Genomic DNA, 24,879 nt, shown 5'->3' with positions numbered 1-24,879 from the left:
GTGGGGGGGGGGGGGGGGGAGTTGTACAAACTTGGCCAAATATTATGTTTGTCACACCGCCTATTTCAGTAAAATGTCTGAGTTTCTCATAAATAAAGAATAAGTCACCTGTCTGTGTCTGTTTTATCTGTTTGTCATTCATTAAATGTGACGTCTGGCGCAGCAAAAATAAATAAAAAAATAAAAAGTGACATGCACAGGTGGCTTTCATCATTAACTGCACAGACAATAATTTACTTCACTGAAACATTCTGCACAGTATTTTATATTAAAACAAAAAACTCTGGCTCTCATGGAAGCTTAAAAAACCTACCTGTTTAAATCCAGGTGACTTTGCAGTTAATCAGTTTGTTGCTGTTCTTACAAAGCGAGTCATATTGACACAGAACACTTCCTGTTTCTTGTACGTCTTTCACAATAACACAGGACAAACGAGAAAAACATCATGAAAACTCAGACAAGAAACATGATAAACTCATTGTTTTGTTTTGTTTTTTTTACTTTTTACAATTGTAGGCATTTAATAAACGTAAAAAAAAAATAATCATTTCAGGTGGGTGATTAACCAACTTTCTGCCTGGTGCTTTTTTGTGTTTTATTTCTGCAACAACAACAACAAAAAAAAAAGAATAAAAAAGGAAATTGATGTGACATTCACGGTCAGTTTTCAATGTTAATCACACAGACAACAATTTACTTCACTGAAACATTTTGCACAGCATTGTATTAAACCAAAACTCTGGCTCTCACTGAAGATAAAAAAAAAAAATCCAACTTGCTTAAATCCAGGCAACTCTGCAGTTAAATAATCTGTTTGTTGCTATCTGTGATTCCTGCTCCTTAAGATAAAAAATTCATAATTTTCCTGTCAGACTCTCACTGAAAACAGCAGAAGATCCAGACTGTTGATGACTGTTAACACATGAAGCCATTTGTCGTCGTGTTCTCGTCCAGAAGTGCTACATGTCCTCTGTGTCCCACTCTCTCACACTAAAAATGGCAAAGAAATGTCCAGGCAGCAGGAAGACCCGTATGAACTCCCCTCAAAGTTCTGAACATGCACAAAACATAATAACGGACTTTGTGGACATCAGCTGACAAGAAACTGACTTTGGTGCAGTGGTTGGCACAACTAACCAAAAAGTTAACTTCAATAACCGTTAATCAGCTGACTGAAAAGGTATTTTTTATACAGCTAAATCAATAAACCTCTAAAAAAAATTTAGCAGAAGTTACAGATAAAAGCTAAACCGGTAACTTTTAGTGTTCATTTCAGTACACTGGCAGGCAGCTACTGACACAACAACGAGTCAGCACTTCTGTCTCACATTGGTCTTCTCTCACCAAAAGAGACCTGGCGATCAGAGAAGGAGAAAAAAAGATAACTTATTTTTAATACCATACAGACCTACTGGGAGTATTACTGGAGTCATGCACAGGCAGACAGTTTTGACTTATGGTTAAAAAATTTTAGTTTATAGTAATGCATTAATTTTGAAGGTTTCAGCATTTAGACCCATGTGCCACAGTGCATTATGGGAAGATTGGTTTCCTGACATCAGTGGTTGGCTGGTCAGTATAACACACAACAAATTACTGAAACGTTACGTGTGGTGGGTTTTATAAATAAATCTGCATGTGTAAATATGTCATTTTTTTCATTTGTAAAAAAAAAAGAGGTAATTTCAAAACTGAAAAATCCGTTTGTGATTCAGCACCATGAACACTGCCATCTACTGGATTTACACTGTCATCTGCTGGATGGCAGTGTAGATAATGCACTGTGGCATGTGTGTCTTTCTTTTTAATTATTTCACCAGGTATAAGTCCCAGATACACAGTGCGTGGATCCTGAGGTATTTTAGAATTTAAAATTTCCTCCTTTAATTGAATTACATTGTTCCAAAATGTCTGTATTTTTGCACATGACCAAAAGCTATGGGAGTGATTGACGTTCTCATGCCCACATCTTCTCCAACACTTCTGCTGTTCTTATAATTATTTGGTCTTTATATGTGGGATAAAAAAAAAACATATGAGATTTTTCCATCCAAATTCTCAACATCTTGTCAAGCTAGTTGTGGATTGTTGTGTGCTGCACATGGAAAGCCAATCACTCCCAGACAGCGAACCAGTGAGCTCACATTCCCATTTTGATTTTACATATAAGGAGTTCATCCCGTTGACCTTTTGAATCAAATCAAATCAAATCAATTTTATTTATATAGCGCCAAATCACAACAAACAGTTGCCCCAAGGTGCTTCCCTTACCAAAAAATAGTACTGATAAGTATATAAAAAGTAAACTGGAAGTATACTTGAAACATACTTGCATGTACTACTTTTTGGTAAGGGTTTATATTGTAAGGCAAAGCCATACAATAATTATGTAAAACCCCAACGGTCAAAACGACCCCCTGTGAGCAAGCACTTGGCGACACTGGGAAGGAAAAACTCCCTTTTAACAGGAAGAAACCTCCAGCAGAACCAGGCTCAGGGAGGGGCAGTCTTCTGCTGGGACTGGTTGGGGCTGAGGGAGAGAACCAGGAAAAAGACATGCTGTGGAGGGGAGAAGAGATCAATCACTAATGATTAAATGCAGAGTGGTGCATACAGAGCAAAAAGAGAAAGAAACACTCAGTGCATCATGGGAACCCCCCAGCAGTCTACGTCTATAGCAGCATTACTAAGGGATGGTTCAGGGTCACCTGATCCAGCCCTAACTATAAGCTTTTTCAAAAAAGTAAAGTTTTAAGCCTAATCTTAAAAGTAGAGAGGGTGTCTGTCTCCCTGATCGGAATTGGGAGCTGGTTCCACAGGAGAGGAGCCTGAAAGCTGAAGGCTCTGCCTCCCATTCTACTCTTACAAACCCTAGGAACTACAAGTAAGCCTGCAGTCTGAGAGCGAAGCGTTCTATTGGGGTGATATGGTACTATGAGGTCCCTAAGATAAGATGGGACCTGATTATTCAAAACTTTATAAGTAAGAAGAAGAATTTTAAATTCTATTCTAGAATTAACAGGAAGCCAATGAAGAGAGGCCAATATGGGTGAGATATGCTCTCTCCTTCTAGTCCCTGTCAGTACTCTAGCTGCAGCATTTTGAATTAACTGAAGGCTTTTCAGGGAACTTTTAGGACAACCTGATAATAATGAATTACAATAGTCCAGCCTAGAGGAAATAAATGCATTAATTAGTTTTTCAGCATCACTCTGAGACAAGACCTTTCTAATTTTAGAGATATTGCGTAAATGCAAAAAAGCAGTCCTACATATTTGTTTAATATGCACTTTGAATGACATATCCTGATCAAAAATGACTCCAAGATTTCTCACAGTATTACTAGAGGTCAGGGTAATGCCATCCAGGGTAAGGATCTGGTTAGACACCATGTTTCTAAGATTTGTGGGGCCAAGTACAATAACTTCAGTTTTATCTGAGTTTAAAAGCAGGAAATTAGAGGTCATCCATGTCTTTATGTCTGTAAGACATTCCTGCAGTTTAGCTAATTGGTGTGTGTCCTCTGGCTTCATGGATAGATAAAGCTGGGTATCATCTGCGTAACAATGAAAATTTAAGCAATGCTTTCTAATAATACTGCGTAAGGGAAGCATGTATAAAGTGAATAAAATTGGTCCTAGCACAGAACCTTGTGGAACTCCATAATTAACTTTAGTCTGTGAAGAAGATTCCCCATTTACATGAACAAATTGTAATCTATTAGACAAATATGATTCAAACCACCGCAGCGCAGTGCCTTTAATACCTATGGCATGCTCTAATCTCTGTAATAAAATTTTATGGTCAACAGTATCAAAAGCAGCACTGAGGTCTAACAGAACAAGCACAGAGATGAGTCCACTGTCCGAGGCCATAAGAAGATCATTTGTAACCTTCACTAATGCTGTTTCTGTACTATGATGAATTCTAAAACCTGACTGAAACTCTTCAAATAGACCATTCCTCTGCAGATGATCAGTTAGCTGTTTTACAACTACCCTTTCAAGAATTTTTGAGAGAAAAGGAAGGTTGGAGATTGGCCTATAATTAGCTAAGATAGCTGGGTCAAGTGATGGCTTTTTGAAGACACTTATACAATTTCGATACAATCTTAGTGGGAGTTCTTTTATATGCATCTGTCAAAAATAAAATTGTGCCATTGATCTCCACTGATCAATGGCACTGATCAAGTGCTTCTGTACTTCTTTTTCGTAGCTGTAGGTACCACTACAAATCTCTGTTTTCAAGTTTAAACTCTTGTTTGAGTTCATCAAAGGTCTTAAAGGTTTTCCCTTCAACAAGTGTACATATTGCTGTTATTCTCCTCTCTGTCTGTTTGGTGAACATATCGCAGAGCATATTTGGGCCAAAATTCTGCATCAGAGAGGGCCATATTAGTAATTTACTATCTCCTTCCATTTTGTTTTTCTTAATCACAAACCAGGTTTTCAAAGTTTCTCCTAAAAGAGTATTATCTTCCTTATGGTCTGTATATTCTTTCCTTGATAATTTTGCAGGAGGTGGCACCCTACCTAAACTGAACTCAATATGTTTCCACTTTGCATAGTATGCAGGTGAACACCAATATACCATATATCACAGCTGGGCCGCGCAATAATATTGTTTAAAATCAGGCAGGGCGAGACCTCCTCCTTCTTTGTCTAATTGGAGAGTTTTAAATTTTATCTTAGGTTTAGCATTTGCCCAAATAAATCTAGATATTAACTTGTTCCATGTGTTGTGTGTTGGGGGGGGGGGGTTTGGCTGGACATTTTGGTGTTCTTTTCTTTTCTTTGCTCTCCAGGTGGTACGCAAACTGATTTATTGTCTGTGGAGAAGGTGCTGGCAGAAGAGTCCTTCACCCTCATCAACGTGATATGCAGCACCTGTGGATGATGCTCACGTGCAACCTTAAAGACTTTCAGCTGAGGCAGATAATGAGATGGCGTTCTGCATTTAAGCCATGAGTGATTCAAGCAGAATTGCCGGGAACTCGACCTTGTGATGTTCGTTTGTGAGACACTGAGGACCGCGCCTGGGTTTGACACATCGTGCCTGTGAAGGAGGACGGGTGAGGGACACATGCTGTCAGCACACATCAGAGGTGATTTGATTGTCTGAATAATTGTTAACAGTAATTTGGTATTTTGTTACGCAGTATATGTGAATATTGATGAGAGTTGTGCAGCTTGCTTCTCACGGCCGTGGCGTGCGGACAGATGATCCTCCACCTGTTGTGAGAAGCTGCTCATTTACATAAAGCTTAAATTCAGACCTGAATGTGTTGCTGATAGTGTGTGCCTTTGAAGGATATTAGTTGTAGCTGCTGACTTACCTCACCTTTTCTATCCTTCACAGAGTCGGTTTGTCGTGTCCACCTGGGGGTGTTTGGCGGTGAACGTGGGTCCAGAGGCACCGGGCTTCGATCCCTTTGGGCGCTGGAGAGCGCGCCGTCCTTCACTCCGCCAGACAGACGCGTTTTATGTTTGTACACCGAGTATTGCACAAAAGGGGGAAAATAAATTGTTTTGTTATTGGAACCGCTTTCTGGTTATTTTAGCGCTGGGTTCAGTCAGACGCAGGTCCGCTCCTCAACCCGCGTCGACACATAACAGTAGTTCCCGGCCATTCTAAAATGGACTCAGCGGCAGAGGCGGTTCCATTTGCCGAAAGAGTTCAAGAACACTTGGAGAAAATATGGGAGCAATTACAGCATCTCGCAAACCAAATTAAACAAACAGACGCCCGTGTTACGGAGCTTGCAGCGCAAGCCGTTTCGCTTCCTGCTTCTCCAGCTGCGTCACCATCGATACCGGTGCAGATAACTCCGTCACCCAGAGATTCGGCGTCCAAACCGATTATTTGTCATCCGGAGCCTTATGCGGGAGACGTTGAAGCCTGTGCTCCATTTTTGATGCAATGTTCTCTGGTTTTTGCTCAACGACCGGCTTCCTTCTCTTCTGATGGGAGCCGTGTCTCATATGTGACAAATTTGCTCTGAGGTGACGCCTTAGCTTGGGTCACTGCGTTGTGGAGTAATAACTCGCCATTGTTAGGATCCTTTAAGGATTTCTCCCGGGAGTTCCGATTGGTTTTTGACCATCCGGTGAAAACAAATACCGCTACCCAACGGTTGCTGAATCTCAGGCAGGGGAGGCGGAGTGCGGCGGAGTATTCCGTGGATTTCCGAATTTTTTCTGCTCAATCCGGTTGGAATGCCGCAGCTTTACGAGGAGTGTTTGTGGATGGTTTAAATGATTCATTAATAGACGAGCTAGCAGTCCGTGACGAACCAAACAATTTAGATGAGCTAATATCTTTGGTGGTTCATCTAGATGATCGGATAAAGGAGCGTGGACGCGAGAGAGGGCGGCCATCAGAATGGGTTTTTTCGTCTCGGGGCTTTCCCCGACACAGATCTGGGCTGCCTCTTCTTCGCCCCACTGAGACTCCTCCGACGGGACCTCTGGCTCCTCTTGCGGATGAGCCCATGCAGCTCGGACGAGTTGAAGCCGCTATATTGCCCCGTCATATAAGCGTCAAGAAAAATAGTGGTGACGTATCTCCAGGAGTTCTGGGACAGGCAAAATAATACACACACACACAAAAAAAAAAAATTATTTGGGCTGTTTTGTTTTTTTTTTTTTGAAAGGGGTTATAAATTGGTTGGGGATTCAGAGGCGGTTCTGGTGGAGTGAACGACAGGCGGTTCGGAGCTCGGCTGGACTCAGTTGATTGTTGTTTTTTATTATTTGTACTTAGATATTTTCTGTTTGGGTCTGGGGTCGTTTTGTTTTGTTATTTTTTATTTTCCTGCTTCCCTAACCCCAACCTCACTCGCCCCAAGACTGTTCGTCTTGTGGGGTGGTGCAGGTTGGTCACGCTGAGCATTCTCAGAAGACCTCTGCACCTAGGGGGGGGGGGTTGTCAGGGGCGTTTTTTTGGTTTGGTTAGGGCCCGGTTCCACTCCAGCCTCGGTGGGCCTTTGTACCGTTCGTCATTGGTGTTGCCGGGGTGTGGTGCAGCGGGAACATACCTCTGTCGGAGGGGTGGGCCGATCTGTTGCCGTTCGCCATTTCGGTAGTTCCACCCCTCCCGATAGGCTGGGGTATGGTCGGTTGGGGCACCAAACGTATTTCCGGTTTTCCGCTGCGCCTTGGGTTTGGGGCCGGGTTAGTTTTTCCTGTTCCCTTCCCCGGCTTGGTAATTTTGTTGCTGTTTGCCAAAATTGAGCCGACAGAGGGCTCTGGGAGTGATCTGGGGTCTTTCGGGGTGCTGGGGAAGGTAACAGGGTTTATCGGTTGTTTTATTTGCCCCCGGGGTTGTTTAATGTAGTCCACCGGGGGTTGGAATTTTGTGTTTCTTCTGTTTCCTTCCAGGTTCCACCTCCAGGGTTGATGGGATGGTCCTCTGGGGGGGAATTGGCTTGTGGGGCCGACTAGCCAAGTGTGGCCGGGTCTGGGGTTCCTGGGTTGTGGGGAGGGTGCCTCCTGGGGTTTGATGGTACGGTCCTCTGGGGGGCGCCGTTGCTCCATGTGTACCTGGGGACCTCTGTGGGATTCCGGTTTTGGCTATTTCTCCTGGAACTGGCGGTAAAGGCCTTCTGGGGGGTGTTGGGCTCTGCACGTCGTTCTGGGGGGGGTTGTTTGTTATTTTTCTTTGTGCATTTATGTTTGTATTGTGTTTGTAGGGCTGTGTTGGGTTTTTGCATTTGGGAGTTTTTCTTTTCTTCCCGGGGTTGGATGGGACGGTCCCCTGGGAAGGTTTTGGGTGGGTTTTGTGTTTTTCTTGTATGTTAGGTTGTACTTGGGACTCTTTTGGGGTTTTTGTTGATGCCAGCCGGCCTTCCAGCTGCGGTGCCCTGTCCTGCTGTCTGCGGTGGACCTTGGGAGCGTTACGCTGTCTGCTTCCTGACGAGGACCCCGGAGGGAGGTGCTGTTCTCAGCCCTGGTTTGTTCAGTCGCCGGGAGGCTTCCCGTTAAAGGGGGGGTACTGTTGTGTGTTGGGGGGGTTTGGCTGGACATTTTGGTGTTCTTTTCTTTTCTTTGCTCTCCAGGTGGTATGCAAACTGATTTATTGTCTGTGGAGAAGGTGCTGGCAGAAGAGTCCTTCACCCTCATCAACGTGATATGCAGCACCTGTGGATGATGCTCACGTGCAACCTTAAAGACTTTCAGCTGAAGCAGATAATGAGATGGCGTTCTGCATTTAAGCCATGTGTGATTCAAGCAGAATTGCCGGGAACTCGACCTTGTGATGTTCGTTTGTGAGACGCTGAGGACCGCGCCTGGGTTTGACACATCGTGCCTGTGAAGGAGGACGGGTGAGGACACATGCTGTCAGCACACATCAGAGGTGATTTGATTGTCTGAATAATTGTTAACAGTAATTTGGTATTTTGTTACGCAGTATATGTGAATATTGATGAGAGTTGTGCAGCTTGCTTCTCATGGCCGTGGCGTGCGGACAGATGATCCTCCACCTGTTGTGAGAAGCTGCTCATTTACATAAAGCTTAAATTCAGACCTGAATGTGTTGCTGATAGTGTGTGCCTTTGAAGGATATTAGTTGTAGCTGCTGACTTACCTCACCTTTTCTATCCTTCACAGAGTCGGTTTGTCGTGTCCACCTGGGGGGTGTTTGGCGGTGAACGTGGGTCCAGAGGCGCCGGGCTTCGATCCCTTTGGGCGCTGGAGAGCGCGCCGTCCTTCACTCCGCCAGACAGACGCATTTTATGTTTGTACACCGAGTATTGCACGAAAGGGGGAAAATAAATTGTTTTGTTATTGGAACCGCTTTCTGGTTATTTTAGCGCTGGGTTCAGTCAGACGCAGGTCCGCTCCTCAACCCGCGTCGACACATAACACCATGCAGATAATTGAGATTCTGGGATCCTAATAGGGAGTGAGAGGAAGACATATAGTAGTCTGGGCAGTATATTCATTTTTATTGCCTCTATCCTTGTGGTAAAATCTAAAATTAATGTAGACCAGCGTGTTATATCTTTCTGAATTTTATCATTTATAGTACAATAATTAGATTCATACAGACTATTTAAATCCTGTGTGATCATTAATCCCAAATATTTTATTGATTTTTCCCACTTTAATTTATAATTTAATTTAGGAAAAGTACCTGTGTTTTTTAAATTCAGTTTATACCCTGACATCTCACCAAAATTTTCCAATGTGTTCAGAAGTTTGGGGATTGTTACATTAGGTTTTTTTGTAAGTAAGCAATAATATCATCAGCAAACAGCCCTACTTTATGCTCCTGTGTTGCGATCTGATCCCTTCCAATTCATTATTTTGTCTTATGTCCTGGGCTAACGGCTCAATAAACAAAATGAAAAGAGAAGGGCTGAGGCAGCATCCCTGTCTTGTACCTCTATTGAGGTTAAAGTTACCGGTTAGAGAGCCATTAATCCTCAACCTGGCGATGGGGTTATCGGAAAAAGCTTTTATATATCTAATAAATTGGTTACTAAAGCCAAATCTCTCCAGTATTTTATAAAGAAAATGACATCTAACTATTGAAAGCCTTTTCAGCATCAAGTCTAATCAATGCTTTGCTAAGTTGTCTTTGATTACTTTGCTCTATAATATGTAATGTGCGTGTTATATTATCTTGCATTTGTCTACCCTTTATGAACCCGGTTTGATCTTCATCCTTTAAGTCGGGGAGGAAATGCTTTAGCCTTCTGGAAAGAATGGATGTAAATATTTTAGAATCTACGTTCAATATGGAGATCGGGCAATACGATTCACATAACTCTTTGTCTTTACCTTCTTTTGGTATCAGTGATATCACTGCTTCTCTCCATGATGGAGGTATTTTTGAATATTTAAGAGGCTCTTTTCAACCAGACGTGTGGTGCCGTGGACATGTCAGTCATCTGGGTGGCACCTGGGGTGTCTGGTCAGATTTCAGGGAAGTCCAGTGCAACCCAGCCAAGAAGTGTTTGACTTTCCCTGTTTCACTGTGGACTCAAATTTGGCACTTCCTGTTTCAGTGTGAACTTGCCACTGAGTTCCCGTGAGATTCCATGAGATCTCGTCTTCCAATCCAACAAAGTGTCGATCCAGGAAGTGTTCAACATTTGACATTTCCTGTTTCACTGTGGACTCCCTGTGCCATGAGAGAGCTTCACACCGCTGTGTGGCGCTTCGCTTATATTAAATTCAGATGTCCACAAAATCCACAATCCGGATCAAACTTTTTCAGGTGATACTGAGTGCCAATCTGCACCTCACTTTCAAATATGAGAGTGATTGGGGCACATTTGATTAAGATACAAAGTAAAATATACATTAAATGGGGTTTTCAATATTAAATTCAAATGTCCACAAAATCCATAATCCGGATCAGACCCAGATCAAACTTTGTCAGGTGATACTGAGTGCCAATCTGCACCTCACTTTCAAATATGAGAGTGATTGGGGCACATTTGATTAAGATACAAAGTAAAATATACATTAAATGGGGTTTTCAATATTAAATTCAAATGTCCACAAAATCCATAATCCGGATCAGACCCAGATCAAACTTTGTCAGGTGATACTGAGTGCCAATCTGCACCTCACTTTCAAATATGAGAGTGATTGGGGCACATTTGATTAAAATATAATGTAAAATATACATTAAATGGGGTTTTCAACGTTAAATTTAAATGGCCACAAAATCTATAATCTGCAGGGCCACTGCTAAGGTTTTGGAGGCCCTAAGCATAACTGGTCAGGGAGGCCCCCCCCACCCCATACAAGAGAACCCCCCCCCCACACACACACACAAAAGCTCTACTCAAACCATTACTATTTATTAAAGCGTTTAAATTTAGCGTTTAAAGCTACATCAAATCAGCAAAGCCAACGCAACCTAGCTTAAGCAGCACCACTGAACATTAAGTAATCAAAACAATTTAAACCTTTAACACATACTTACCAGCAAGGGATGCACAGGCATCATCTTTTTGTTTCTTTTTCCTCCGTTTTTCAGCTCCAGACTCCTGCTGTCGCTTCATTGTTTAATTGTGACATAGTGGCAACTTGTCGTCTCGTGTCAGAATCGAATGTGGGCTAACAGTGCTACTTCAGTTAGTTCCATCTGGATTCGCCCCTGCTTTGGCGTTTGAGCACAAAGAATGGATAACATTTATTTATGCAGAAAACATGACCAGATTTACAGGTAAGAAAGTTTTATTGTGTTTTCACATCATGTGGTCCTCAGAAAGAGAGTTTAGGTGCATTTGAGTGGAAAATAGTGTTAGTTGTTGACGCGTCGCGGAGGATCAGCTGTTTTTAACGAGACGATACGGAGCGGCTCAGCTCAGAATTCTAAATAAAGGAGAAAAAAAAAGCATAAAAATGTCTTTGTAAAGCTCAGTGCAGGTGTGTGATGTTTTCACCGCGTTTTAAGAGGTGAGGACGAGTCGTAGCTGATGAAAAGCTCACAGCTCGCTTAAAGTGGGCAGTTCAGTCGAACCCCGACCTCCTGCTCACGGACCAAGTTTAATGCTGCTGTCAACCCACAATGAAAAATAATAGTAACGCACAGTGACTTGGAGAAGTAACTTTAATCTGATTACTGATTTGGAAAGATTAACGCGTTAGATTACTCGTTACAAAAAAGTGGTTAGATTAGAGTAACGCCGGAATCACTGGTAATAATGTAATAATTTCAACACATTTTTCAGTCAATTGGAGGCCCTGCAAACTAGTGCAGCATGGTTGGTGCACCACACAGGCTGAGTAGTCTGCTTATGCCGAACGGCGGCGCTGATAATCTGGATCAGAGCCAGATCTGTCATGTCCCGGCCGTTTCCAGGCTTCAGCCCGTATGTCCCTTCTTCATTTAGTTCTGTTCCTTTGGCATCAGCCTCGTTTTGTTAATTACCTTTTTCTTCATGTGGGGTTTTTTTTCCATGTTCTGATTTTTGCTTTGTCACTTTCTTCCTTTGTTACTTTTCACCTCAGTTATGTCTTAGTCTTGTTTTGTTATTGCCTCTTTCTTCACGTTTATTCAATGTTCTCATATTGCTTTGTCACTTTCTTTCTTTGTTACTTTACAGCTATGTTTTAGTTCCATTCTAGTTTATCCACAGTCTGTTTTTATGTTTCAGCATTTAGTGTTTGTTTGCTTATGTTACTGTTCTCTCTTCTGTTAAGTATTTGGGTATTTTTGGTTTTGGTTTTCAGTTTTGTTTTCTTGTAGTTCTTCTGTCTGTTCTTAGTTGGTTTATTGTAATATTTCCCATGATTCATTTATCACGTTCTTGTATGCTTTTCAGTTGTGTTCAAGTTAGGGTGGTTTTCTTTGTACTATCTCTTATTGTCATGTTTGTATCTAATCACCTTTCTCTTGCTCCTGCTTGTCAGTCTCTCAGTGTTTCCACAGTCTTTTCCGGATCACTGCACTCTCAGTTCCGCACCTGCACTTTGTCCTCTCAGTCAGCCACGCCCCTTCATCTGTCATTCTCTTGCCCATTTGTCACCGCCCTTCTGCATCATTGGCCTCTTAGCTGTCACCTGACCACGCCCCCCTTTCCAGGCCTTTCCTCTTCCACGTGCACCTCATTTCCTGATTAACACCTGTCCCTATTTAACCTGCGTCTGTTCACTTCTTCCCCGCTCGTTCGTTGATTCACTCACTTACCAGCCTCTTGTTTCATTCTTGTTTTGCCAAGCCTTGTTTTTGAACTCTGTTTTGTGTTCTGGATCCTGTTTTTTGCCTCTGCTCTGACATACCTGTTTGCTCCTGTTTTGAACTTGCTTGTTCTTTGGACCACGTCTTCAGCTTAATCCTTGTCAAGTATTTTTGCTCTGTGGACTGCCTTGCTGTTAACGATCCCAAGCCTGAATAAACCACCCTTTAAGTATATTTCCTTTTGTCGAGCCTGCATTTGTGTCCTGCCCTCGTCCAGTCCTGACAGAACGAACGAGCCAGACATGGACGCAGCGGGCTCGAAACCGGTCGCCAGGAATCAAGATGATGACCTTCAATTTTTTTTTATTTGTTTTCGTGACTGTTTCTCTCCAAAAGAGAAATTTGATTATCTTGAGCAGGCATGGGAAATCGTGGAAGCCAATGAATGGCTTTATGAACGCTTCCCTGATCTGCAAGACCTGGACACGATTTTTTCTGGCACTACACTTCCTGACTGGATAAAACATCCAGAGGCCCACCCGTGTTCACAGCCCCTGCCTGTCGATGACGACGCTGAATGGAGCGATTGTGATGACGATGACGAAGACAATTCGTCGGAGTCAGAGCAGTTTGTAGTACAGGACTCGGTAAACGTCTTGTTCAAGGTACAGGACTTGTTTTATGAATACCATGACAATCTGAGTCCACAGAACCGACGTCGCGTTCTGTCGGACCTTGACCAGCTGTTACAAGCCGAGCCTGACGTGGTTCGCGCCTTTCCTGACCTTGAGAACATAAAGGCTCAGTTTAAGCAGGGCCTTCTTCCGCCATGTATCGAAGATCCGATAGAGTTCATGTTTGAATCAGACATCACCGCAGCCTGTTCGACCGCACCACGGCACATAACGATATTGGACGCAGCCTGGTGTGCATCAGGAAAAGAACCGGCTGCACCTGCAAAACCGAAGACACCGGGACCACGACCACGCTCAACACCCATGCAAGCCCCTTCACGAGCACCACCTAAGTCCGCACCACGAGTGACACACGTGGCTTCCACACGCTCGCTTCGGACCGAAGCGGAGCCGGCCTCCTCATGCCCGACTTCCCAACGTCTCCGGGCCACGACAACGGCTGTTCTCAGCCTTCCTCCTGTTCCAGCTCCTCGACAGCCCTGCGCGCCTGTGCCACCGAAGACCGTGCGCTTCGCACCTGCAGCTGCTCCAGTCTCCACACCAGCGGCACCAGCGACGCTTCCAGCCGGCCCGGTCTCCATGCGCACTGCACCAGCAACTGGAGCGATCTCCGCACCTGCGGCACCTCCCGCCGAACCAGTCTCTGTGCGCATCACTCCAGCGGTTGCTCCAGACTCCACGGCAGCTGCACCAGCGGCTACTCCAGTCTCCATGCCAGCGGCACCAGCGACGCTTCCAGCCGGCCCGGTCTCCATGTGCACTGCACCAGCGACTGGAGCGATCTCCGCACCTGCGGCACCTCCCGCCGAACCAGTCTCTGTGCGCATCACTCCAGCGGTTGCTCCAGACTCCACGCCAGCTGCACCAGCGGCTACTCCAGTCTCCATGCCAGCGGCACCAGCGACGCTTCCAGCCGGCCCGGTCTCCATGTGCACTGCACCAGCGACTGGAGCGATCTCCGCACCTGCGGCACCTCCTGCCGAACCAGTCTCTGTGCGCATCACTCCAGCGGTTGCTCCAGACTCCACGCCAGCTGCACCAGCGGCTGCTCCAGTCTCCACGCCAGCGGCACCTGCGACGCTTCCAGCCAGCCCGGTCTCCATGCGCAATGCGCCAGCGACTGGAGCAATCTCCACACCTGCGGCACCAGCGACTGCTCCAGACTCCACGCCCACGGCTGCATTGGACTTTGCGCGCACCACGCCAGCACCTGTTCCAGCGCACGCCGCACCACAACCAGTCTCAAGGCCAGACGGTGCGTCGTTCGCACGCATGCCGTCGGAACCTTCCCCTCCTGCGCCTCCTCATCCTGCTCCAGCTTCCCTGCCAGCACAGAAGATGACGATCGAGGACGCAAACCTGGAGATGGTTAGTGACATTTTACTTGAACTGTATTTGTTGCGGGTCTATTTTGTACTCACATTGTTTACCTCTGTGCTTTGTTGGTTCAAAGCCCCACGCCTACTCCTGGGGTGGACCATGTCTGACCTTGACTCACAGTTTCAGAGCGTCATGACCTGGCTGTTGGGTAAAATTATTTTGTTCTTAGGGGTCTCCCCAGGGGGCGGTTGTGGGTTCATGGAAACATTTTCCATCTCACGCCTGTTAAATTTCTCTCTCACGTCTCCAAGTACTTCTGGCCATGCCAGTTATCCACAGACTTTGATTTACCTTCTCGTGCAGTACATTCGGCACCCTGAGCAAATGCAGGATTTTCTGGTTGGTACTTGTGTTGGTCTGGTTTTGTTTGTTTTCTGTCTGCACTTTTGCTCGTTTATGGGGATTTTTTGCTTTTTTGGGGTTTTGTTCAAGAACTTTTATTTACTGTATGAGGGCTCTTTTCTGTCTTGTTTTTGTCATTGTTGTAAGGTAGTGTGTATGCACGTAAATGTCTTGTGTTTCTGTACCTGGAATGTGAACGCCCTCTGTTTTGCGTGTGGCTTAGCTCTACTCCCTTTTGCCCAGTGGCTTCTTCGCATGGTGGGACTCCTCCTGAGGAGGAAGTTTTCTGTACACCACTGTTTTGGAGCTATTCATCCTAAACCTGGCCCCGATTGTTCTTTGGGAACCACTCTAGGGGCCGGTTTGTCCCAAGGCCGAGTTCCTGATGTCACCACGCCCGTTTCTCCACGGGTCCACTCCCCTGACCTCGTGGTAACTCACGACCCGGGTGTGTGTCACGTGCCCAGGCCCTTTGTTGAGCCGTATTGTCGCCCGCCTGGAGGCCTCTTTCCTGCCTTGGCTATGCCCAGTTTTGGGCCCCTCGACCGCCTGCCCGGGTACTGTTATTCCACGTTTCCTCTGCCTGTTTTGCTGGGGTCTGTTGTCCGACATCCCTGGGGTTTTGTTTTTTTTCGGCCCTCTTGTGGCTCTCCTCTCTCGTTCTGCCCTCCGTCCTGTTCCCCCTGCCGCCCTCCCGGTGTCGGGTTCCTGGGGGAGGGGTACTGTCATGTCCCGGCCGTTCCAGGCTTCAGCCCGTATGGCCCTTCTTCATTTAGTTCTGTTCCTTTGGCATCAGCCTCGTTTTGTTAATTACCTTTTTCTTCATGTGGGGTTTTTTTCCATGTTCTGATTTTTGCTTTGTCACTTTCTTCCTTTGTTACTTTTCACCTCAGTTATGTTTTAATCTTGTTTTGTTATTGCCTCTTTCTTCACGTTTATTCAATGTTCTCATATTGCTTTGTCACTTTCTTTCTTTGTTACTTTACAGCTATGTTTTAGTTCCATTCTAGTTTATCCACAGTCTGTTTTTATGTTTCAGCATTTAGTGTTTGTTTGCTTATGTTACTGTTCTCTCTTCTGTTAAGTATTTGGGTATTTTTGGTTTTGGTTTTCAGTTTTGTTTTCTTGTAGTTCTTCTGTCTGTTCTTAGTAGGTTTATTGTATTAATTCCCATGATTCATTTATCACGTTCTTGTATGCTTTTCAGTTGTGTTCAAGTTAGGGTGGTTTTCTTTGTACTATCTCTTATTGTCATGTTTGTATCTAATCACCTTTCTCTTGCTCCTGCTTGTCAGTCTCTCAGTGTTTCCACAGTCTTTTCCGGATCACTGCACTCTGTTCCGCACCTGCACTTTGTCCTCTCAGTCAGCCACGCCCCTTCATCTGTCATTCTCTTGCCCATTTGTCACCGCCCTTCTGCATCATTGGCCTCTTAGCTATCACCTGACCACACCCCCCTTTCCAGGCCTTTCCTCTTCCACGTGCACCTCATTTCCTGATTAACACCTGTCCCTATTTAACCTGCGTCTGTTCACTTCTTCCCCGCTCGTTCGTTGATTCCCTCACGTACCAGCCTCTTGTTTCTTTCTTGTTTTGCCAAGCCTTGTTTTTGAACTCTGTTTTGTGTTCTGGATCCTGTTTTTTGCCTCTGCTCTGACATACCTGTTTGCTCCTGTTTTGACCTTGCTTGTTCTTTGGACCACGTCTTCAGCTTAATCCTTGTCAAGTATTTTTGCTCCGTGGACTGCCTTGCTGTTAACGATCCCAAGCCTGAATAAACCACCCTTTAAGTATATTTCCTTTTGTCGAGCCTGCATTTGTGTCCTGCCCTCGTCCAGTCCTGACAAGATCAAACTTTGTCAGTTGAAGGATATCATCAGCACTGTAGCCAGGCTGACAAAGAGTCAGAGCTCTATTGAGCTGAGTATTCCTTTAACTTTAACTAGTAATGACTTCATGACTTTCTTTGCTAATAAAATTCTAACTATTAGAGAAAAAATTATTCATAACCATCCCAAAGACATATCGTTATCTTTGGCTGCTTTCAGTGATGCCGGTATTTGGTTAGACTCTTTCTCTCCGATTGTTCTGAGTTATTTTCATTAGTTACTTCCTCCAAACCATCAACATGTCTATTAGACCCCATTCCTACCAGGCTGCTCAAGGAAGCCCTACCATTAATTAATGCTTTGATCTTAAATATGATCAATCTATCTTTATTAGTTGGCTACGTACCACAGGCTTTTAAGGTGGCAGTAATTAAACCATTACTTAAAAAGCCATCACTTGACCCAGCTATCTTAGCTAATTATAGGCCAATCTCCAACCTTCCTTTTCTCTCAAAAATTCTTGAAAGGGTAGTTGTAAAACAGCTAACTGATCATCTGCAGATTTGAAGAGTTTCAATCAGGTTTTATAATCCATCATAGTACAGAAACAGCATTAGTGAAGGTTACAAATGATCTTCTTATGGCCTCAGACAGTGGACTCATCTCTGTGCTTGTTCTGTTAGACCTCAGTGCTGCTTTTGATATTGTTGACCATAAAATTTTATTACAGAGTTTAGAGCATGCCATAGGTATTAAAGGCACTGCGCTGCGGTGGCTTGAATCATATTTATCTAATAGATTACAATTTGTTCATGTAAATGGGGAATCTTCTTCACAGACTAAGGTTAATTATGGAGTTCCACAAGGTTCTGTGCTAGGACCAATTTTATTCACTTTATACATGCTTCCCTTAGGCAGTATTATTAGACAGCATTGCTTAAATTTTCATTGTTACGCAGATCAATCAATCAATTTTATTTATATAGTGCCAAATCACAACAAACAGTTGCCCCAAGGCGCTTTATATTGTAAGGCAAGGCCATACAATAATTACGTAAAAACAGATGATACCCAGCTTTATCTATCCATGAAGCCAGAGGACACACACCAATTAGCTAAACTGCAGGATTGTCTTACAGACATAAAGACATGGATGACCTCTAATTTCCTGCTTTTAAACTCAGATAAAACTGAAGTTATTGTACTTGGCCCCACAAATCTTAGAAACATGGTGTCTAACCAGATCCTTACTCTGGATGGCATTACCCTGACCTCTAGTAATACTGTGAGAAATCTTGGAGTCATTTTTGATCAGGATATGTCATTCAAAGTGCATATTAAACAAATATGTAGGACTGCTTTTTTGCATTTACGCAATATCTCTAAAATTAGTAAGGTCTTGTCTCAGAGTGATGCTGAAAAACTAATTCATGCATTTATTTCCTCTAGGCTGGACTATTGTAATTCATTATTATCAGGTTGTCCTAAAAGTTCCCTGAAAAGCCTTCAGTTAATTCAAAATGCTGCAGCTAGAGTACTAACGGGGACTAGAAGGAGAGAGCATATCTCACCCATATTGGCCTCTCTTCATTGGCTTCCTGTTAATTCTAGAATAGAATTTAAAATTCTTCTTCTTACTTATAAGGTTTTGAATAATCAGGTCCCATCTTATCTTAGGGACCTCATAGTACCATATCACCCCAATAGAGCGCTTCGCTCTCAGACTGCAGGCTTACTTGTAGTTCCTAGGGTTTGTAAGAGTAGAATGGGAGGCAGAGCCTTCAGCTTTCAGGCTCCTCTCCTGTGGAACCAGCTCCCAATTCAGATCAGGGAGACAGACACCCTCTCTACTTTTAAGATTAGGCTTAAAACTTTCCTTTTTGCTAAAGCTTATAGTTAGGGCTGGATCAGGTGACCCTGAACCATCCCTTAGTTATGCTGCTATAGACTTAGACTGCTGGGGGGTTCCCATGATGCACTGTTTCTTTCTCTTTTTGCTCTGTATGCACCACTCTGCATTTAATCATTAGTGATTGATCTCTGCTCCCCTCCACAGCATGTCTTTTTCCTGGTTCTCTCCCTCAGCCCCAACCAGTCCCAGCAGAAGACTGCCCCTCCCTGAGCCTGGTTCTGCTGGAGGTTTCTTCCTGTTAAAAGGGAGTTTTTCCTTCCCACTGTCGCCAAGTGCTTGCTCACAGGGGGTCGTTTTGACCGTTGGGGTTTTTCCGTAATTATTGTATGGCTTTGCCTTACAATATAAAGCGCCTTGGGGCAGCTGTTTGTTGTGATTTGGCGCTATATAAATAAAATTGTTTTGATTTGATTTGAATCTTCAGTAAAAATAATTTCATGATATGTGAAAAATTGTGGGTCCCAGGCTGTTCAACAACAAACAAACAAACAAATAGGGGTGAAAACATAACATAAAATACTGAATCCAAACCATGACGGTGGAATATTTGCTGCAAAAACATGGGTGGGGGGAGCGACACACACGCACATGCGTGAGACACATGCACCACAGGTTTGTTGCTTTTTGCAACACCACACTCGTGGGGGCATTAAGACAAATTTCACATCCAGCTTGACAGTGATCGTCTGCTGACTGGTTTCGTGTTAACAGTGTGAATGGCCACACATGTTCTATGTGCCAAACAAGCAGTGTTAGATGTTCGTGCTTTTCACCTGGAATTTGGCCGACACTTGCCGTGAGAGGGATCGAATGGGCAGGGCACTCTCTTTCAGCCGCTGGTGTGTACAGGTAGTTGTAGAGACAGGTGTACAATGTGTTAGAAGCAGCTATGATTTGACACGTTTTGCATACGATTCCTCCTTCATGCGCTAGTCGACTTCAGTTGTGTTATGTTTGAAGTTATTGAAGTTAACGTAAGGAAAAATTCCCTCTGATGTTTGAGGAAGAAACCTCAAGCAGACCAGACTCAAAAGGGTGACCCTCTGCTTGGGTCATGCTATAGACACAATAGACAATACAGGAAATTATACAGGAAATTTTGGGAGATTTTGGGAGTCCATGCTCGTGCACAGGATGGGAGACCTGCAGAAGAAGACACCACATCCATCTCTGGATGGAGCTGCACCTCAAACAGAGAGAAAAAAAACAATCAGGTATCAAGACAATAATTCCAGTACAATTCATCAGCATTAAAAAAAAAAAATACTAAGGTGATCGTCAGCCTGTTCTACAGTACTAGCCCAAAGTACTTGCCCTAAACAGTACTAAAAGACCCAGACTTTAGATAAAGTTGAGGCTGCTGCCCGGTTCGTTTAATAATGAATGAATTCAAAAGGGTAAAATAAATGCATCTTAAGTCTGGACTTGAAAGTCTCTACAGAATCTGACTGTTTTGTTGATGAGGGAGATCATTCCACAGAACAGGGACACAATAAGAGAAAGCTCTGTGACCCGCAGAATACAAGGAAATTTGATTTTGGTTTGAGCTGCACTCTCTCTGTACAGCACATATTGCTGAAACACAAATAAAAAAATGTGCAAGAAATAAAATGTGCAATAAGAGAAAAAAGAATGTGTGAAACAGACAGATTGACGTTAAGTTGTAACATGAGGTATATGAATGTGTGAGGTTTTTTTTTTTTGTCAGGTTAAGTTGTTCATTGGTGTGATGGTCTGTGGAAAGAAACTGTTCCTGTGTCTGGTTGTTCTGACGTACAAAGCTCTGTAACGTTGACCAGAGGGGAGGAGTTTAAACAGAGTGTGTCCAGGGTGGGAGGGGTCTGCAGAGATGTTACCGGCTTGCTTCCTGGTCCTGGACCGGTATAAGTCCTGGATGAAGGGCAGGCTGGCTCAGATGATTTTTTGTTTTTTTTTGTTTTTTTCTGCAGACCTGACATTTGGTTGAAGTCTGTGCCTGTCATGTTTGGAGGCAGAGGGAAACCAAACAGAGATGGAGATGCACAGGACAGACTGGATGATGGATATGTAGAAGATAATACTTAATAATAATAAAGATTATACATTTAATACTTTTAAGATAATACTTTTACGTATTATGTTAATAATACTTCACGTATATGACATCTTGATGTCAAACAAAGATCAGGAGGCACTATTTTGTTTCACTTTGTGAATCAAATATCAGATTGCAACATCTGGATCAATATGCAGTTATTGTATTGTGTTGTGGAATATGGATCCATGTAAAGTCCGGGTCATGATGTCAATCTCATTCTTTTATTTTGAGTCCTCGTCAACCCTTGGCAGATGTCAGAAATAGCCCGATTGCGCTTGTTATGCGCACACACACATGCATGCACACAGAGGCCACTTGGCTATTGTCATATAGATACTGCTTGTTTACTGCCAGAATGTACGTACATGTGTTATACTTTATGTTTCACAATTCTGATCAGTTATGTTTGTCTGCCTTGGTGGTTGCCATCCACGACCCAAAGCAGTTCCGTGGTGTCGTGCACGCTTCCAGACTTGACTTATGTATGTATGTATAAATATGTATATGTATGTGTAAATGACATAAATTATTGTCCGTGTGGTTGGCTTTGAAAAATGGTGGCACCTCACATTGTTACTGACTGTCTGCGGCTGCACACAACAGGAATTCTGCTATGACGGCTGGTATGATGGTTTTTCCTCCTCCAACATGTGAACACAGCATCAATGCAGACAATATCAAGAAGTGCAGAGCGCCCCCTGTGGGGCGCACATTTGTGACAGGAAGAGAAGATGGAAGTAATCACATGTTAGACTGTGTTGAAAGCCATTAACATCTTTGATAAGATTTTTGAACCTCCCCTACTAAATGACTTCACTAATCTTCCCCACACCTGCCCGACCTGCAGGTTATGGACTGACCCGCTCATAGCCCGGCGGGGTTACACCTGCCCCGTGTATTTTCTATACCCGCCTATTCCAGTTAAGGATCACGGGGGACTGGAGGCCATCCGAGAAGTTGGACAGAGATATCAGCGATCTGGGTTCGCTTCCCAATCGCAGCCAAGCTCCCAACTGGCACTTTGAACCAGAGTGCTGGGGAGGAGTGAGACACACATCATGGGTCCTTCTGGAAAGAATAATCTGGCTTTTGTTGGTTACCCGCCTCAAATAAGAACCTCTTCTTCTTCTTACCCACAGGTTTTTTTTTTTCCAGAGGGGTTTCCTAATCTTCATTGAGAAAAAAACATTGCTGTGACATCCCAACAGTGGGTGGAGCTTGCCACAACATTTGCAATACCAAAACACACCTATTTAAAGGGAGACCTTGCCCCCAGCCCGTGAGGCCTCCCCCACAGGAGGCAGACAACTCTGTCATGTCACATGGACATTGACATGAAGAAAAGTGGGACAGAGACGCACTGAAGTCAGATAAACTAAACGGCATCACTGACGGTCAGAGCAGCTGCAGGCCACCCGGCCTTTCTGAGGTCATAAAGTAAAGATCACACATCTTCTAGACTGTAATAAAAAGGCAGCCTGTAGATGAGCAGCGATGTCTTCTGTGTGGTTTGTATCTGCACAGAACAGCTGCACATGAAAAACTCTGTAATCTGACTGCACACTCTCCTTTCTCAGATTATAATCTGGTCCGCTCTGGTGGTTTTTATCTCACAATTTGTGTTCATCATTCAGAAAAAATACAAAGGCTCAATCTGTGATTTCAAGTCGTTTGCAGCACACACGGTGAAATGCTTCCCTCTGGTGGTCAAGTTGAGCAATTACCAAAAATCATTTCCTACTGAAGTCAAAATGTTTGTAATGTGACAAAATATTATTCATGAAGAGAGAAAAGCAGCAGCACTAATGAGACCACAGCATCCAAGTCATTATCACTTCAATTAAACGTGTCAGCTTTTATTTTCAGCCTCGTCGTCAAAAAAACCCATGAATTCACATGAATGTTATGTTGTTTACTACCCTGACTGTGTAAATGTCACTTATACACATGCTGTCCATATTCTTGAGCCTCTTAGGTGGGTAGAGAGAGTTCCCATGGGATAAAAAAGCTTTTCAACCTACCATCCCTGGTTCTCAAGATATTTAGATATACCTTAGTATAAACTAGTAGAGTTCTACCTTAGAACTGGAGTATACTATAGAACACATACCTTACTGAATTTTCATGTAGGATGGTATCCTTTATCAACCAACAAAGTTTGATCTGGATCTGATCCAGATTACAGATTTTGTGGACATTTAAATTTAATATTGAAAACCCCATTTGGTGCACATTTTGCATTATATCTCAATCAAAAATGCCAGAAATCACTCTCATTTTTCTGTCAGGGATTTACCTACACCACCAAAACTGGATGGAGGTTCCAGATATATTCCTGTTGACGAATCTTCCAGTTATCAGTTGGAAACCCAAGTGCCAAAAAGCAACAGTCCAGTAATATTAGGCCATATTTTGGCCAGTGTCAGAAAAATTAGTAGAAAGCTGAAAATTGCTGGATGCAATCATTTAACCATCCCAAACAACAAACTAAAAGTCCCCATGTTTCCCTCCTTGAGCTTTTCCTGGTATGACATCATGATGCCAGGATGTCGAAAATAGTGTTTCAACGTTCATCATTTAATTCTTTGCAGTGGTATCTTGATTCTTCTCTTGGTCAGCAATTCAACAAGAACACAGCAGTGCTTGGAACGGGTTTAATTTATCTCAACAGAAAGAAAATATCTTGCCGTCACAGTAACAACCAGCATGATCCTCTGTGTTGGTACTTGGACAAGATATGGTGACGACATTGCTGTGCTCATGTGATGACTGGACAAAGGACCCCAATGCAGAGAACGACAAGAGAGGATGTTAAAAAGCTGGTTTATTGTACAATGGGGCAAACACACAATAGGAAGAATCTGTTCCACAGTGTTGTAGAAATAAAGTGCTGGTCTGGAACACAGGAAAAACACTCTGACATGCAACTGTGTCCCTAAGAGGAGCAGCAGAAGAGATCTAAACACAGAGGGTTGACACACAATCATACCAGGCAACCAAACCAGGAATCAGTGAGCTATACTCAGGAAACACTAAAGGCCAGCGCGAACCCGTAAGATAGAGGTAAACGCATGAGAAGAACACGAGAGAGAGAGAGAGAGCGGGCATGAAGCTCGGCAATCTGGAGATGAGGTGAAACGTGAAGAAATTAACATGGAAGTGAGAGACATTGAACCCGGAAATCAGTGTACAGGAAGTAAAGCTACAGGGAACAAAGACAGAAGGAGGTGTCAGAATAAAAGCACTTGAGAAAGTAAACAGTACAAGGAAAAATTAGAGAATATAGTCGTAATATTAGAAACCCAGAGGACAAAAACCAGAACACCAGAAACATGACAGCTCAGTCCACCTTGGTTCATGGAACCAGTGACTGAATGACCACATGCTAACTAGCTAAACAAGTTGAAAACCATTGTCGCAGTTGGGCTAGGCTCCTAGCAAGCTAGCTTAGTTACAACTTGAAGGGAATATTTTTGTAGTATGCCGTCTTTTCTACAGACTGACTGTAGTTCTGGTTCATTGTGACTGTTGCAGTTTGTAGTTGAGCCGTCCTGAGTTTTGTATCATTTCATATGAAATAATTAGCTGATAAACTACATTTTGAACACCATGTTTGATGATCACTTGTGATTTTTTTTTCAAGTCAAACAAATCATCAAATTTGATTTTAATCGGAAATGTGCACAAAGCAAACGTCTGGCCTTCGTCAGAAGGTGAATTACAGTGAAGTGAACTGAAACACAGTATCTGCTGCCAAAATGTCCACGGCGTGTTTGATTCAATCTCATTGTACCGATGCTTCTTTGTCTTCGCCCGGCGTTGCACTTTAAGCACGGTCACTTTTGTGTTTTTTTCCGGACAGTCTTCATCCGCGGCTGCACTGGGGGGCATGCTGGGGGCAGCGGCTTGCGGCTCTGCAGCGGTTTGGGGCCTGGGGAGGGAAGCATAGAGATGCTTGAATCTTTCATGAAGGTCCGAGTTGCATCACGTTTGGGGAAGCTT

At 43.7% G+C, this 24,879-nt stretch overlaps 1 protein-coding gene across 1 annotated transcript; it reads left to right on the top strand.

The window, feature by feature from the left end:
• Nucleotides 1–12,830: 12,830 nt before the first annotated feature.
• On the top strand, nt 12,831–15,914 carry LOC117509730. The gene has a single exon (XM_034169443.1). The coding sequence runs from the start codon at nt 12,945–12,947 to the stop codon at nt 15,867–15,869; it is 2,925 nt and encodes a 974-aa protein (XP_034025334.1). The 5' UTR covers nt 12,831–12,944; the 3' UTR covers nt 15,870–15,914.
• The last annotated feature ends 8,965 nt before the right edge of the window (nt 15,915–24,879 follow it).

Source organism: Thalassophryne amazonica, chromosome 5 (assembly GCF_902500255.1).
Source record: "Thalassophryne amazonica chromosome 5, fThaAma1.1, whole genome shotgun sequence".
Lineage (NCBI taxonomy): Eukaryota > Metazoa > Chordata > Actinopteri > Batrachoidiformes > Batrachoididae > Thalassophryne > Thalassophryne amazonica.
This window is presented reverse-complemented; position numbering and strand designations above follow the sequence as displayed.